Genomic DNA, 15,748 nt, shown 5'->3' with positions numbered 1-15,748 from the left:
TTTCCGTGATGAAGACTTGAGGTAACCCCTGACAAGGTAGAAATGGGGTATCTCCCTGGAGCTATAAATTCTCCCTGATGAGCTAGAACCGTGGACTTGCCTGGGCCCATTTCAAGCAACTCTAGCTGAAATGGCATCTTCCTATAGCAACAGCCAGTCAGGAAGCTGGATTCTTGACAATGACAATTGCCATTCTAGCAAGAGTTGTTATCATAACTTCTTATGAAATGGGGGCCCTAATGAGCTACAAATGAGATCTCACCCTGATATGAGCTAGAAATGAGGTCTTTCCCTGATGCGCTTAAAATTAGGTCTCTCCCTGTTGAGCTAGAAATGATTGAATTCTCTCCCCGCTGAGCTAGAAATGAGTTCTCTCCCTGCTAAGCTAGAAATGAGATCGCGCTCTGAGGAGCTAGAAATGAGAACTCGTCCTGGTGAGCTAGAAATAATCTCTCTCCCTGATGGGCTAGGAATTAGGTCTTGATCCCTGATGACCTAGATAAGTGTCTCACTGAGGAGCTAGAAATGAGGACTTTCCCAGATGAGCTGAAATGAGTTCTCGCCCTCCTGAGCTAGAAATGAGATCGCGCTCTGAGAAATTAAAAATGAGAATTCGCCCTAATGAGCTAGAAATGAGGTCTCTCCCTGCTGAGCTTGAAAATGAGATCGTGTTCTGAAGAGTGAGAAGTGAGGACTCGTCCTGATGAGCTAGAAATGAGGCCTCTCTCTCTGATGAGCAAGAAATAAGGTCTCCCTATAGATGAGCTAAAAGTGAGGTCTTTCCCGATGAGCTAGAAATGATCCACCTCCCCGATGAGCTAGAAATGACGTAACACTCTGAGGAGCTAGAAGTGAGGTCTTTAACTGATGAGACAGAAATGAGGTCTCTCTCTGATAAGCAAGAAATGAGGACTTGTCCTGATGAGTAGAAATGAGATCGCACTCTGAAGAGTTAGAAATGAGGACTCGTCCTGATGAGCTTGAAATGAGGTCTTTCCCTGATGAGCTAGATTTGAGATATTTTCCTGATGAGCTGGAAATGAAGTCTCGTCCTGCTGAGTTCGAAGTAAGGTCTCGTCTTGATGAACTATGATGTCTCTTCCCTGATGAGCTAAAAATGAGGTCTCGTTCTGACGAGCTATAAATGAGGTATTTTCCTGAAGGGCTGGAAAAAAGGCCTCTCCTTGCTGAGTAGAAATGAGTTCTCTCTCTCTCTCTCTCTCTCTCTCTCTGATAAGCAAGAAATGAGGACTCGTGCTGATGAGCTAGATATGAGATTGCACTCTGAAAAGTTATAAATGAGGACTTGTACTGATGAGCTAGAAATGAGATCGCACTCTGAAGAGTCAGAAATGAGGTCCCTCAGTGATAAGCTAGTAATGAGGTCTCTCCGTGAGCTAGAAATGAGATCACGCTCTGAAGAGTTAGAAATGAGGACACGTCCTGATGAGCTAGAAATGAGGTCCGTCAGTGATGAGGTAGAAATGAGATCTCGTCCTGACGAGCGAGAAATGAGGTCTTTCCCTGATGAGCTAGATTTGAGGTATTTTCCTGATGAGCTGGAAATGAAGTCTCGCTCTGAGTTCGAAGTGAGGTCTCGTCTTGATGAACTATGATATCTCTTCCCTGATGAGCTAAAAATGAGGTCTCGTTCTGACAAGCTATAGATGAGATATTTTCCTGATGGGCTGGAAATGAAGTCTCTGCCAGATGAGCTAGAAATGAGGTCTCTCCCTGATGAGCTCGACTTGAGATCTCACCCTTGATTAGCTAATGTGGCTCTGAGGATAAGTCCATCCATGCACGGATCTCAGTCTTGGGATCACCAGCTGGTTCCAGCCTCCTAGCAGCGCCCTCTGGACAAGGAAGGGATTTTTTTTTGTCTATTCCGCAGTTCTGTAGAGGAAACTACAGTCCACGATTGATGCTTAATTGATTGTCATGAATATCGAGCTGTTCTAAAGCACATTGTCTAGATTGTTTGTGTGTTTGGGTGTTTGTTTTTTGATAGGGAGAACGATTTTATGTCATTCAGAGAGAGGGGGGATGAGAAGGGGAATGGGATGTCATAGTCCCTAACACTTTAGCTATTACAAACAAAAGACATGGCATTTGTTTTTCAAGGTACGTGTAGTTTTATAATCCTTATAAATAGCGCCTGCATGTATGAAAAAGGTGAGATGAACCCTTGATTCCCAATGCCTGTACCCTCTTTCTTTTGATTCGTCTGTAACTTTAGACATGATGTGGGATTCGCACACAATGTACGCCGACGAGGCTCAGCGAACTTCTATTCAACGTAATGCAAAAGGCTCCCAAGCGACCGTCATAGCAAAGAAAAGGTCTGTGACCTTATCTTTCACCTTTTTGAGACCAAAACACAAATGGCATTGAGAAGATCACGTAATAGATGCTATCACACGAGAATATAGTACGATTGTTATTGATTCTGCGTTTGTGCACCTTTCGAGTGCCCCACGTGAAGTCGACTTCTGATTGGTTCAGACGATCAGGGGCGTGGCTTCCAGACTCATTCACTGGAGGATCAAACTGTTCTGTATGAATATTCAACAAGCTAACCCTGTTGTGCAATCCAAATGGTCGATTACGCAGGGCAGTTGCAAAACGTTAACAAAGCGGAACAATAGCATCGTGCTCTGTTAAAAATATTGCATCCAAGCCATGATTGTAGCACAGAATCAACCGCGTTCCCAAATGTATGGTGATACGTGTATATTAAGGTATATCGCACCAAAATTTGAGCATTGAGAGTAATCCAGGGTTTGATCCCTCGAGATCCAAGTGGATTGGCAGCACTTCACTCAGATGACATTGGCTCTCCCAATTATTCGATTGATAAGAGATCTGATCTGCTCTTCCTCTCTCGCCCTTTCTCGAATCATTACCTGTCATCCATGTCCATAACTCGCCCAGAAAACGGCATAATGGAGGTAAGAATTGGGTTGTTGAGATGATCATTTCACTTTAATACTCACTCGTGCACTCAATTAAGATCTTTCTCACAAGAATTCAATTACCAAAGAAGACTATTGTGCGATAAAGACACTAATCCTCTCATATTTTGTTTATGTAAATCACATCGCAATTTCATACAAAGCTAGTCAGATGAATGTTCATTAACCTCATCAAGGACTTGTATACCCGCAAACCCTAATTTAATTATGTCTGACATCCACATTGATTTTTAAATGAAGGCATACGGAAAGCTAAAAGAGAGCTTTTGATTTTTGTTTCTTCGATTATTCGTTGTTGTAACGATTCATTTGGCTTAATAAAATATTTGACTCAGAGTTTCGTTCCAGTTCGCTTTTTCGCGGGAGAGGGAACCTAAACGTTTCAATCTTCGCATTTGAATCACGTTTCACCACGTTTTGGTCTTCGTTTCAGATACAAAAAGTATTATTTTCGTACATAGTATTGCATTGAATTTACTCCTTAAAACCTACAAACTTTCTCAATTTCGTACTTGAAGCCAAATCTTGAATTATATTATTCTATCTGTAACAAATCTTGTATTATTGACTGTGATTTTCCTGCGGTAGATGAACAAAGAGGAAATAATTACAACTAAACTCACCTCAACTTAATACGACACAACCAGTTGATCGAAGCAAACATAAAGAATGGTCGAAAATTTGTGATCAAGAAAAAAATATTTTGTCAACGTGTGATGTTAGAAGCTCCTACGGTGTCTGTCATTGTCGATTAATCAATAGAGAAGGATGTCCATTTGCAGTGAACGTCTCTTTCGCTTCAGATGATTCTCCAAAATTGTCGCCTTCCAGAATCTGATTAAAGCTCTGTCATAATTACTTTGAATCTGATAAAAGTCATAAACACAATCAGTGGATGATACTTTTACATTGGTCCACATTACTAACGTTTTTTATGTTGATAAGGGTCAGGTTGTATTTCAGTATAGTTTCTCAAGGTACAATAACAAATAAATAAATATTGTGCAAATAAACATACATAAAAGCCCTAAATCTATTTAGAACATTCAATTTTATACCATCAACCACGATTGCCACCGGCATTGATAACCTTACATGATGCACAAAATTGCTCAATTGCATAGTATCGCAGGCCTAATTATGAATAAGCGCGGCGGGAGAATGGGGGGGGGGGGGGGGAGAGCAATGATACCGCTAGTATCAAAGCTGAATTTTCATAGGTGTGATGTCGGTTATATAATCATTTGAGACAAAAGTATGCTATCTTGACACTTGGGTCTAATCCATGCAGACACGACTAGGTCTTGTTCTGATTGCTCGCTGTGGAATACTATCAGCAGTGATCGGGCCGTACTTGGCTCGTTGAAATTCAGAGGGCAAAGTGCGTATTTGTCAATGTTATTAGTGTTTATGTTAGCATTCCTTACCCTTTGTGAAATTATATTCGCACGTGTATGCCTGTGAGACCGATGGATGTGTGTTTGTGTGAGTGCTTTTCCTTCAATTCATAGCTGATAGCGATTACCGGTATTTTCTCGAGCACGTGCACGGAGGGACAACAGGCGAGGCCAATACATAAAGTACATTATCATTTATGTACTTCATATTGCAGCGTCCTGTGTCCACACATCTCACCCTTGGGCTAAATATCTGTTAAACACTGACAAGTTTGTCTTTTTTAAGTTACTTCGACGAAAACACATGCACAGAAAATGATCCTCTCGCAGCAAAACAGTAATAGACTAAAGAGTATAAATATAGACTAAACATTGATTATCGAAAAGTGTATTGGGTGATTTCAACTTTGGTGAACGTGCTGAAGTTTGTGCTATCCATGCTAGCAGAGGCGATGATCCCTAGCTATTGTACTTTGGACATTCGTCATGCAATTACTATTTTAATGTGAAGATGACACTATAAAGTTTTAGGATCAAGAAATACACGTATGATCAGTACCCCTTATAACAGTCGATGCTGGATCTCCATGTGTTATCTTTTCAATCATCAGCCATTCAGAAAGTATGGAAGGAAAGTATACATTAATGAAATGGGATTTGTTTTTGTTTTGCAAGATAGGTGAGAATGTCGGACTTCTCATTGATTTGTTAAAAAAAGACGAATTAAATGCAATACAATACAATTCAGCAATTATTAGGGCGGTGAGTTGGCTCAGTCGGTAGCGCGTCTTCCTCACGATCCTAAGGACCCGGGTTCGAACCCGAACCTGGACTGAGTAATGTTGTGTATAATCATACCGTCCCCTCTAGCAAGAGGCGAATCACTCTGTCCCTCTGATAGGACATAAAATGGAGGTACCTTGTATGAGAGATTCACAACTCATGCACATCAAATACCCCTTCATTCATGCACTAACTCAAGACACTTTCAGAACTAGACTCAAAACACATTCATTTGATCAATATTTTTGTAATTTATCGCAGTGTTTTATCATTTGTAGTACATGTATTTTGCAACTGTTATCACTGGTATATTTATGATAATGTGCGTATAGAGACTTTACTGTACCATTCTCTGTATAATCAGAACGCATTGTTATTGTTATTATTATTATGATTGTTAAAATGGATCTATATATAAGGCGTTATAGTTTGTTTTCATCTTCTTTGAGGCAGAGAGATAAAGGTGCAAAAACATAATGACGGATAGAAAAGTTGGTTTGTTTGGTTCATTTCTGCATTTTCTTTCTCCAAATTCAATAACAAATGAAAACAACGTGATACAGAGTATGCAAAGAAAAAAAAGGGAGTTGAACATACAAATCAATACAAGTAATGTCATTTTCATAACATCAGTCTGTAATAACATATGAATCAAAACAACATATTAAGGCATACTGTATTTATGAACAAAGGAGAAATCAATACAGGGGACCGTCATCATAAGCGCAGCGTGATGTGTATGAGGCCCTATCTATAACACCAATTATAAATCTACTCATAAAACTCTTAATCTTAATATACGAAACACATTTTGCTAAAGAAAGATAAAAAAACAACGGAAAATAAAAGCAGAGACTTGGCGCTTTAAAAAAATATGATATTGCTAACAATGATAGCAATAATGATATTGCTAATGATAATGCTAACAATGGAACATCTAAAAAATGCAATGTGTCTATAATCATATTGTGGGTTTTTTTTGTAGGGCCTACTGCACAACGTATATTTTAATATATCCATCTATATCTAATTATCTATCTATCTATCTATTTATCTACCTATCTATCTGTTTAACTATATATCTAGCTATCTATCTATTCATCTACATCTATTGTTGGATATAGATGATTATGTAGATATTGATAGAGATAAAGGTATATAGATAGATAGATAATGTATATACCTTACCCTGCCTCAGTATTCCCTTGACTTCAGTGATGCCATCGATACATCAAAGGAGATACGGCCACAGCAAACCTCCTCATGCAATCTGTCATTGCTAACCTATCTCCATATACGAATTGTATTGCCACAACTAATGTCTATTGGTATTTTTTTCAAAAAAAAAAAAAGGTGAAACCATTCTGTAGCTTAGCAGCTGCGGAAAATCTGATTTTGATTGATTTTGCTTTCTTCACATCGACTTTTATCATGGAAATGCTGATGGGTATATCTATGTGTGCATTTCAGAGCCCCGTAGGGAGTACGGATTTCTCCTACGTTACGGCCGGCACTGCCGCGGTGGCTCTTGCTCTCCTGGCGGCGTTGGTGTTCAATCGGCGTACGTTGAAGAAGACCGCGGGGAACCCGTCAGCGGTGTACTCACTCCCTCCTGGCCCACCGGGCTGGCCTCTGCTTGGAAACATTCCCGGTAAGATCATTTCTTACGGCTTGTTTCTTAATTCCCATTTCTATTTTCTTACTTCTTATTCTTTTTTTATCTTACTTTCCTTATTCTTTTTTACCACCTCCCTTTCATCTCCTGTACTTATTTTCCTTCGTTACTATTATTATTTTCTTTCATTTAATTTCTAATTTTTGTTTTCTTAGTGGAAATTTCTAAGTTTCATTTCTTCTCAGTTATGAACGTCATTTTCTGCTCTTTTAGTTTGTGTTTTGGTATTGAATCTTAGTTTCTATTTCTTATTTCTTATTTTTCATCTTCAACGTTGTCCATTTCTATTCAATTCAATTCAATTCAATTCAATTTTTATTTTCCACTCATGGGGTGGAACACCCTCGTCAGCCAAAGGCTGGTTTTCAGAGGGGTCCACACATACAGGTTAAAAATATAAACATTATACATACAGTATGACAAGGATATACATCACATAATATGCAAAGAACCAGAAACAAGGTATAAGCACCATGATAGCTTGTTTCAGACACAAAAGAAGAAAAAGGAAAAAAAAATATCTACAAGGCCTTAGATTACGACATAAAAAACAAGAAATAAGGGCATGTGACACTGAATTTCAAATACAGAAGAAAATCGGTATTGCTGAGATATTTTGACTGTGAGTTGATGAGTGAAAAAAAAAAAGAATGGTCTAAACTCCATCCGGTTACGCACACTATATTCATAATTATTTTGTATATTCATGTAGTTGTTTTTTGAATGTATCAAGGGAAATATGAGAAGAAACATGTCTATCGCTAATTACACGATAATTTGGGATTTCTCTGATTCTCTATGAGACACAGACTTTATAAAGCTAATGGCTATCTTTCTAATTCTAGGAATAATTCTAAACTCTATTTGTACAAAAAGAAATACAATTGTTATTTCAAATACAGAGGGGTTTTTCAACATCTACGACAACATACTTTTCCTTAATCTTTATTTTCTCATATGCACTTTATCTGTATAAACAGTACTATTCCCGTAGCTGCACTCAGTCATTAATACATTCGTTGCAAGATTATACGAGGTAGTGTTAAATATGTAAAAGCTATAACTTTTAAAGAATAAAAGTACCATGAAATTATCAATATTGTTGTTATATGCGATTCCAGTCCACATCAAGACTGACATGAACGGAATGGTACTTTTTCTTTAATCGATGTCGGACGTAAAAAGAGGAAAGTTATGGGTCACGAAAGTTCCACCTGTTTCCACAGAATATGAGTGCTGTTGGGAGGTGAGAAGAAACACCTCACTAGTTGCACTGTGAACAAGTGGGAGTATGTGATGATGATGCCACTGAGCGCCACTTCAACTATTACGTCACTTCACTCCGCAGGCATGATTCTAGCGGGGAGTGGCTCAAAGTACCTCGCCGGTCTGGTGGAGAAGTACGGTACGGCCTTTACCATGTATATGGGATCGAGACCAGTGCTGGTGCTCAACACCTACCCCGTCATGAAAGACGCCCTGTTGGACGGTCATCTACTCAGCAATAGGGGATCGTTACCCGCGCTCGATGACTACTTCAAAGGACGGGGTGAGATTTCCAGTTTGTGTTTTTCGACATGTAGGTAATTGATTTCTAGCCATAAATTAGGACGTGCAACAAATCTTACTATTAATTGGTTTGGTTTTAAGTGTTTACTGTTGTTGGTGTTCTTTTTAGGAGGATGTTTATTCCTCTTTCAAATCAGTACTTCTATGTTGTGATAAATGGTGTTTTACGTGGTTTAACAAACTGCATCTTCAAACACCTTTCTATCCAGGTGTTATCGGCTCTCAATACACCGACTACTGGAAGAAAACCCGCTCATTCGTCATCCAAGCCCTGAAGCACTTTGGCGTCAATCGACAATGCTTCGAAGGCGTTGTCGCATCACAGGCCGATCACCTGGTTGACTACCTCCACAAGACCTTCGATGAGGAGCCCTGTGATCCGCTGCAAACTCTTCAGGCCAGCGTCGCCAACGTCATGAATGGAGTGGTCTTCGCCAAGCAGTACGACTATGAAGACTCTCACTTCATTCATCTTTTGCAGCTCGTGCACGGGAGCCTGCGCGCAATCGAGTACGCCGCCGTTAGCAGTCTCGTTCCAGGCTTGCACTATTTACCTGGATGTTCATACAAAGGTTTTTACTCCAAGATGGACAAGCTCATGGAGTTTTTCCGAGAGCAAATTAAGGAGCATGATGAGACTCTCGACCCTGAGAATCCTCGTGATGTAATCGACGTCTACCTGATCGAGGTAAGGAGGACTGCGAAGGACCCAACCGAGAACTACATCTTTACTAAATCCAATCTTGAGTTTGTCGTCAACGACCTGTTTATGGCTGGCTTCGAGACTACGGCTAACGTACTGTACTGGGCCATCCTGTTGGTGGCGTCCCACCCGGAAGTCCAGGAGAGACTACACGAGGAAGCTGATGCAGTGATTGGACAGAATGGATACGCAGCGATGTCTGACAGACAGAGCATGCCATATACAATGGTTAGTAAACAACAGTCTTCATTCTTCACTTCTCTTTAGAAAAAAAAAAAAAAAAGCTACTCAAGCAAACACATTCTGCTTTACCCTTTTCCGGCCCGTCTCCTTTATTGTTAATATAAAAAGCTCCATTTCCTTTTACAGATTGTCTTTCTGATTTGCACAGTACGAGAGATAAAAGAGAGGAACATTGGTTATGATAACAATGATACTAATGTCAATAAGAAAAGCTCAATGGTTCAGTCAATATAAATTCAGATATCCATGAATAGTAACATCAAATCAATCCTGTATTCAACGGTGCTATCTTATGAAGATAAGATAGGAGTTTGTTGCATTATTTAAACTTAAGTAATGTACAGTGTACAATGCAAAAAGTCTCAGGCTCGGTGGCACCAAAATGATCTACGTGGGATACTTATTGAGATGCACTCTTCTTCTGCTATATATTGGGTTAAACTTTGGCTACATGCATCAAACCTTCACATCACGTGATGTACAATATTCACGATGATATACATGATATACGAGTACATCTCTTACATCAAGTCCGTCCACGCCAAGTATCATTAGGTTTTGCTGTATTAGACTTTGTATTACTGCTAACGAAGAAAAAACAAAACTTTTTTGATGAAGAAAAGAACGGGTGATATTCGAAAGTCACAATGATAGGTCTTCAAACACTAAGTCAAAATCCGGCTTTCGAACCCATACAGTAGTTTGCATGTCATTCGTCGACACTTTTAAGCTTTCTTAATAGTTGCTGTAATCACGTGATCAACTTCAAAGTAACGTGCACAGTAACATGTGTCTCAAGTGACTAAGCACATGACTGCCACAAGACCTTTCCTTTAGAAGTCTTTGATGACTAGAAATCCGTTTCCTTTGTCTTTTGATTATTCAACGTGACCTCAAGTGAATGAATCGTGTAGAACATAGTTGTTAAGGAAAACCGTAGTAGCCCGGGGTTTACATTCCAATAAATGTCATCAGTATTACGGAAGAAACATCAAAGTCATGTTACCGAGACCATTATTAAAAGGCGCCAACAGACAAAGGAGAACATTTATTACATGAAAGTCATGCACCATTGCATAAAATGACACTACCATTCTGTCCTGAAGTCATTAAAATCAGTTTAAACACTGCGCTCTGAGTTTATTGGCAGTTAACGCATCGGACCGAAAGAAAGAGAATACATGTATGAACTTGGTAAACTTGGTATGCTAAACTTAATGGCGGATTGTAGGCGCTCACACTCAGGCTGTCTGAGTACTGTTATAACTAGCAAGAGTACTTCAGCTTCATAATCTCTGTTGTATCTACTTCAGTGACATAATTATACCAACAAGGTCAGATAATGAAAGGACAGCAGTCGCACTTTTGTGCTTTTTTTTAATTCTTGAACAGGTGCTAACAAGGTACTAAGATTTGTTTCCTAGCGAAGAGTTTAGTAGAGATATCAGACTTTAATCACGACAACAAAAGACTTTGTTCTTACAATATCATGCCTTGTCATTTTCCTACCACCCCACTCCCTCCCCTCAGGCAACTTTAGAAGAGGCCATCCGTTATGCTAGTGTCGCCATCTCTTCAATTCGCTCCTCGACATCGGATATGAAAGTAGCTGGACATCTGATAGAGCCGGACACCTGGGTCATGCTCAATTATGAGTACTGCTCATTTGACCCGGAAACATGGTCTGACCCCCTTTCTTTCAAGCCGGAAAGGTTTCTCAATGGCCAAGGAGAGTTCCAACCTCGCGAGGAGCTCATTTCTTTTAGTATTGGTAAGCACCTTCAATGGTAATACTGAAATGAAAAATGGTGTTTGCTGTTTTGTAGTACATTTTATTTAAAGATGCAATTAAAGAACTCTGTATACCTTAATCACGTTAATTGATTTCGATAATGTGCATTGTACCATTCTTCAGATACACAATCTCATGCAGGACCTTCATTAACCGTACTGTATTGACGCGCACCTAAATTGGCACACTTTATGGTGTGCCCAATAGATGGCGCTATCCCTAAATGAAATTATTTCTCATTGATAAAATGGCCCGACTCTGAAACACGAACGATTGTGTCAAGACCCCAATTCCACTGAGCATCGGAGGCTCACCCGATCCCCAAACTGCACATACCTTATTGTCAGCGTTCAGATGAGTTCCGATGAAATCTGATCCGACAAGCTCCAGAGATTCGCACCAAGGGTTATACCATTGCCTGAAGAGCCCTAGAATCTAGACTAAAGTAAACCTGTCTGATGACTGTTTAATCGCCGGTAACTCAACAGGCTATCACAGGACGTCGGCTGGACACGCCCGTTGTCGCACAACACACGTCTAATACAGTCATATCGGATTGACTCGACACTTATCCGACACTGACTGGACTGGCGACTGGAAATGGCGTCCGCTGGGCTTAGTCCCTTCATCGGACGATCTCGCCTCATTGGATCAAGCCCGACTCGTCTGACACTAACCTGATAGTCGACCAACACAAGTCGGATTTGTCCGACTGCGATCTGATACAATTTGATAGGTGTTTGGAAGCAGAAAGTGCTCCTGACGAGTGACCGATGAGAAAGATAAAATCTCTTAGAAACGGGTATTACACAGTGCATTTCAATGATAATGACACTCACGACATTGAATTAAGTGATCGTCAAGTCGATGCCTTTGGGTTTATGACTTGTACTTGCTATATTAAAGGCCAACACATAGTCGGACACGTTGTGAAATGAGATCGAACACATGTTGAATAAAAGTTGAGTAACAACGTGTCGTGTTGTATGTGCACATCGTGCTGTGAAGATGTACATAATCTATATCTTTAATTCTCTTTATATTTCTCTTCAAGGTAAGCGCAACTGTCTGGGAGAAAGGCTTGCAAGAATGGAACTCTTCCTTTTTTTCACCAACATCTTACAGAACTACGACCTAGTCTTCCCTCCAGACGCCCCGGCACCTCCCATCGAGGCTCAAAATGGCGGCATGACAAGAATTCCGCATCACTACAAAGTGTCCTTCAAGAAGCGATCGTCCTCACGACTCAGCAGTGAAACTTAATGATAATTATTATGAAGATGATTAACGAACAAAGAATGCACTCACCCCCCTCTTGCCCCAAATTGTAAACCTCACTGTAAATTCTTGCTTTTCACGTCTGTTTTCCCTGCCTGAAAATGCCACGTCAATTCGTTACGGCGAACATCAATTTAAGATTGTCAATTCTGCACGTTCATTACATTTTCGGGAAGTCAAAAAAAAATTTGAAGACTGATATTTAAGTACTCAAATTCCGTTTTTTTATCACAGTCATAAATGACTAAATGACAGTAAAAATTAACCTCAGCAGCGTTAATGATAAATTGTGGCAGAGTCGTATTGGATGCTGTATATCATCTTCATGTTGGAAATGTAAATGGCAGGATATATAAACTGTATCTCTCCCCCTCTTTCTCACTGTATTTGAAGATAATTTTATATTTTTTGTCTATATGCGTGTGTTTGTATGTGTGTATGCGTGTGTGTGTGTATGAGTGTATGTTTAAGAGTTGACATGAAGTGTTGATTCAATTACTCAGAGACAGTCTTTTGATCAGTACTATTTCACTTGTTAGCTACAGGAGAAAGTTCAGTAAGATAATATTAGGTTATAATAATGAACAGTGTCAGAGACAAAGATCATCCCGCATATGGTAAGTCGAGGAAAAAATAAAATTTCAGGCCGTACAGGTGATGCGATCATATCTCAATTATGATATTTGCTTGTTCTTGTTCGTTTGTCGTAAAAAAATAACGTTTTCAAAGTGTGTGTGTGTGGGGGGGGGGGGGCAGTTTATATTTCTGGTGCCACTTCTGGGTTCATCTGTAACAAGCAAAATTAAAAAAGGCCTTCAGCGCAACTTCTGCTGCACTTCCGGGTATCACGCCACGTGCAATCGGCAAAAAACTTAACCACATTCTAGTTTTTCGGTGCCATTTCCGGGGTGAAAAAGGGGGCAAAGTGGTTACACCCTATGTGTATGCCCCCCCCCCCCGTTTCGCCGGCCGTATTAACCCCTCCCTAATCCCCCCCCCCAAAAAAAAAAAAAAAATGAAACAGAAGATATCTTTCATTGTTACCTCATTGTAGATAAAGTACCAGTTACTATTCGTGTATACGTTTTATGCTTTCAGGTGTACGACTTTGCCGCTTATAAAGGTGTGTAATTAAACGAGGAGTCGCTGCATCGATTGTTTTTGTTAGCATATGAAGAGTTTGTTCGCAAAAACCGATAAGTCCACATTTGCGAAATGGAGATATTTGCGATTAAAGGTCAAGAAAAATAAAGAGAATAAAAAGAAAATATCTACTTCTTTTGGCCATAAGTTCAGAAATGTACCTTTATATGTAGTGACCAATATTATCATTTAAAAGGTACTATTTTATACTTTATGATAGCGGAGACCGTACTTCAAAATCTTAAAAAATGGACTTATCGGTTTTTGCGAACAAACTCTTCATATTTTGTACTGTTGCCTTAACTCTTTTAGTGCTACAGGTGCAAACGTAAGAACACACAGAGTTGCCAACATTGAACAGAAAGTGCGAATGAGACATTCTCTGCGAGGGGAGTGACCAGCTGAAGGGAGGGGGGGGGGGGGTGGTACATCACCCCTACTATTGTAAACACAAGATTGTCAAACTTTGATGGTGTATTCTTCACCATGATTCATGTTTATGTTTTCTTTCCTCATGTCTTTACTGGAATGTTCGATTTTTAAAGAGATAAACATTAGATGGTGAGAATTGCGTAAGAAAGCCTGAATTATCGGCTTTAAAAATATCGATTTTCATGATCAGTGTTACACTTCAAACGCAGTAAGCATGTTTTTACAGGCGATTTTTATAATAATAATTATAATGAATAACACTTATATAGCGCTTAATACTGATACCCTGACGCTGTAGTCTTATGTGAAATGCCGAGCTCCACTAGCCCATTATAGCTGGGGATATAGATTGCACAAACTTTCTTTACAATCTATGGATATTTTATTACTCGTATGATGTGTACTCACAATGAACGCAAGTTATTTTCACTGCCCATGCTAAATTATGACTGGTGCTGATAATTGCTCATCGTCAGCCAGAGTAACTTTTGTCATCATTTTTTATGTTATTACATTTTCATTTTCTTCAAGATTTTACCTATACATTTTGCTTAATTCATGAGAAAACTATTACCTTTGCATTTACTGTGTACCCGGTCCTGTTCTATTACTTCTCAGCTTTTTAGGCCCTACAGATAGAAGTGTTCCTTCTCATTAATATTCAAATCGTGTATTCATCGGATTTTTTCTTGATTTCGTGCTCCTGGGCTACGTATTACCTATTTATTCTTCTTTCCGTCGTGTCATGTTTTATTTGAATATGCATGTATCTCCGCCGCATCGTCTATTGGTTCCATTTGCTTTTTAAAGCAAAATTATTTATCATATAAATAATTATTTCTATTTATACTCGTGGTATTTTATCATTGGGCATCATTGGTCACAAACTGTACACACACAACCCAAATGCAGGGATAGAGTGTTGTATGACAGGAAATTGTACCTGAATATCTCTTTGTAAGTGGTTGTTATGTACAGAGTCAACGGATCAAAATGACGACCGGTCATCGTTGTATTCAAACTTTAGAGGAAACCCCTCCCATCCATACTTACAAATAAGTATCATTGATATCATATGAAAATTTTAATTATGTCATTTAAAGTTGTGCGTAATTTCATCTATTAGAAAACCTTTGCAGCAAATTACTTTGTATTCAGAAAGCATACATATTCAGGCTAGATTGTATTCAAGGAACATTTATCATAAGGTCGGTCTTTTTTTATTTTTCTATTGATGACATCATAATACCAACAAAATACGTTTGTTTACGTGTATATGTATGTTCATGGCAGCATCTTCTAACTGTACGAATATTCATTGCTTATTTGGATCGATAGGCATCTTTTTGATATGTTATTAATGATTACTATGTAATTTATCAATAAAAGCTATTATATCTTTATCAACAAGATATTACGGATAAAAAAGAATAATATTTCTTCAGAGTTTTTTCCCCGCGATATACCACAAAAGGGGTCTAGGGCAATTACCCCATGGACAATTACCCCGGACCCTTCCCCTGGCCGTAATCCTAATCCTAATCCTGAAGATAATCCTAACCCTAACCCAAACTCCTAACCCTAAACCTAACGCTAACCCTAATCTTTACTCTAACCTTACCACTAACCAGTATTTAGCCGGGAGGTTATTGCCCTCTGGGGCTAATTGCCCGGATTCGCACAAAAGTATTAGTTTGATAGACAAATAAATGCATAACAAGGATCTGAGCTGGCAATGTGTCGCTTTAAGTACTTAGG

The 15,748-nt window shown here is 39.2% G+C and overlaps 1 protein-coding gene across 1 annotated transcript; it reads left to right on the top strand.

The window, feature by feature from the left end:
- The first annotated feature begins 2,945 nt into the window (after nt 1-2,945).
- Nucleotides 2,946-12,400, top strand: LOC139739068 (cytochrome P450 2C16-like). The gene is made up of 6 exons (XM_071649680.1): nt 2,946-2,951; nt 6,626-6,806; nt 8,179-8,379; nt 8,609-9,330; nt 10,876-11,116; nt 12,192-12,400. Exons 1-6 carry the CDS (start codon nt 2,946-2,948, stop codon nt 12,398-12,400), a joined length of 1,560 nt encoding a protein of 519 aa, XP_071505781.1.
- Nucleotides 12,401-15,748: the final 3,348 nt, after the last annotated feature.

The sequence above is a fragment of the Diadema antillarum genome, unplaced genomic scaffold (assembly GCF_040938485.1).
Source record: "Diadema antillarum isolate AM-2024a unplaced genomic scaffold, OU_Dant_1.0 seq00000781_RagTag, whole genome shotgun sequence".
Classification (NCBI taxonomy): Eukaryota; Metazoa; Echinodermata; class Echinoidea; order Diadematoida; family Diadematidae; genus Diadema; species Diadema antillarum.
Note: the sequence above shows the minus strand (reverse complement) of the source record. Positions and strands in the feature narration are given on the sequence as shown.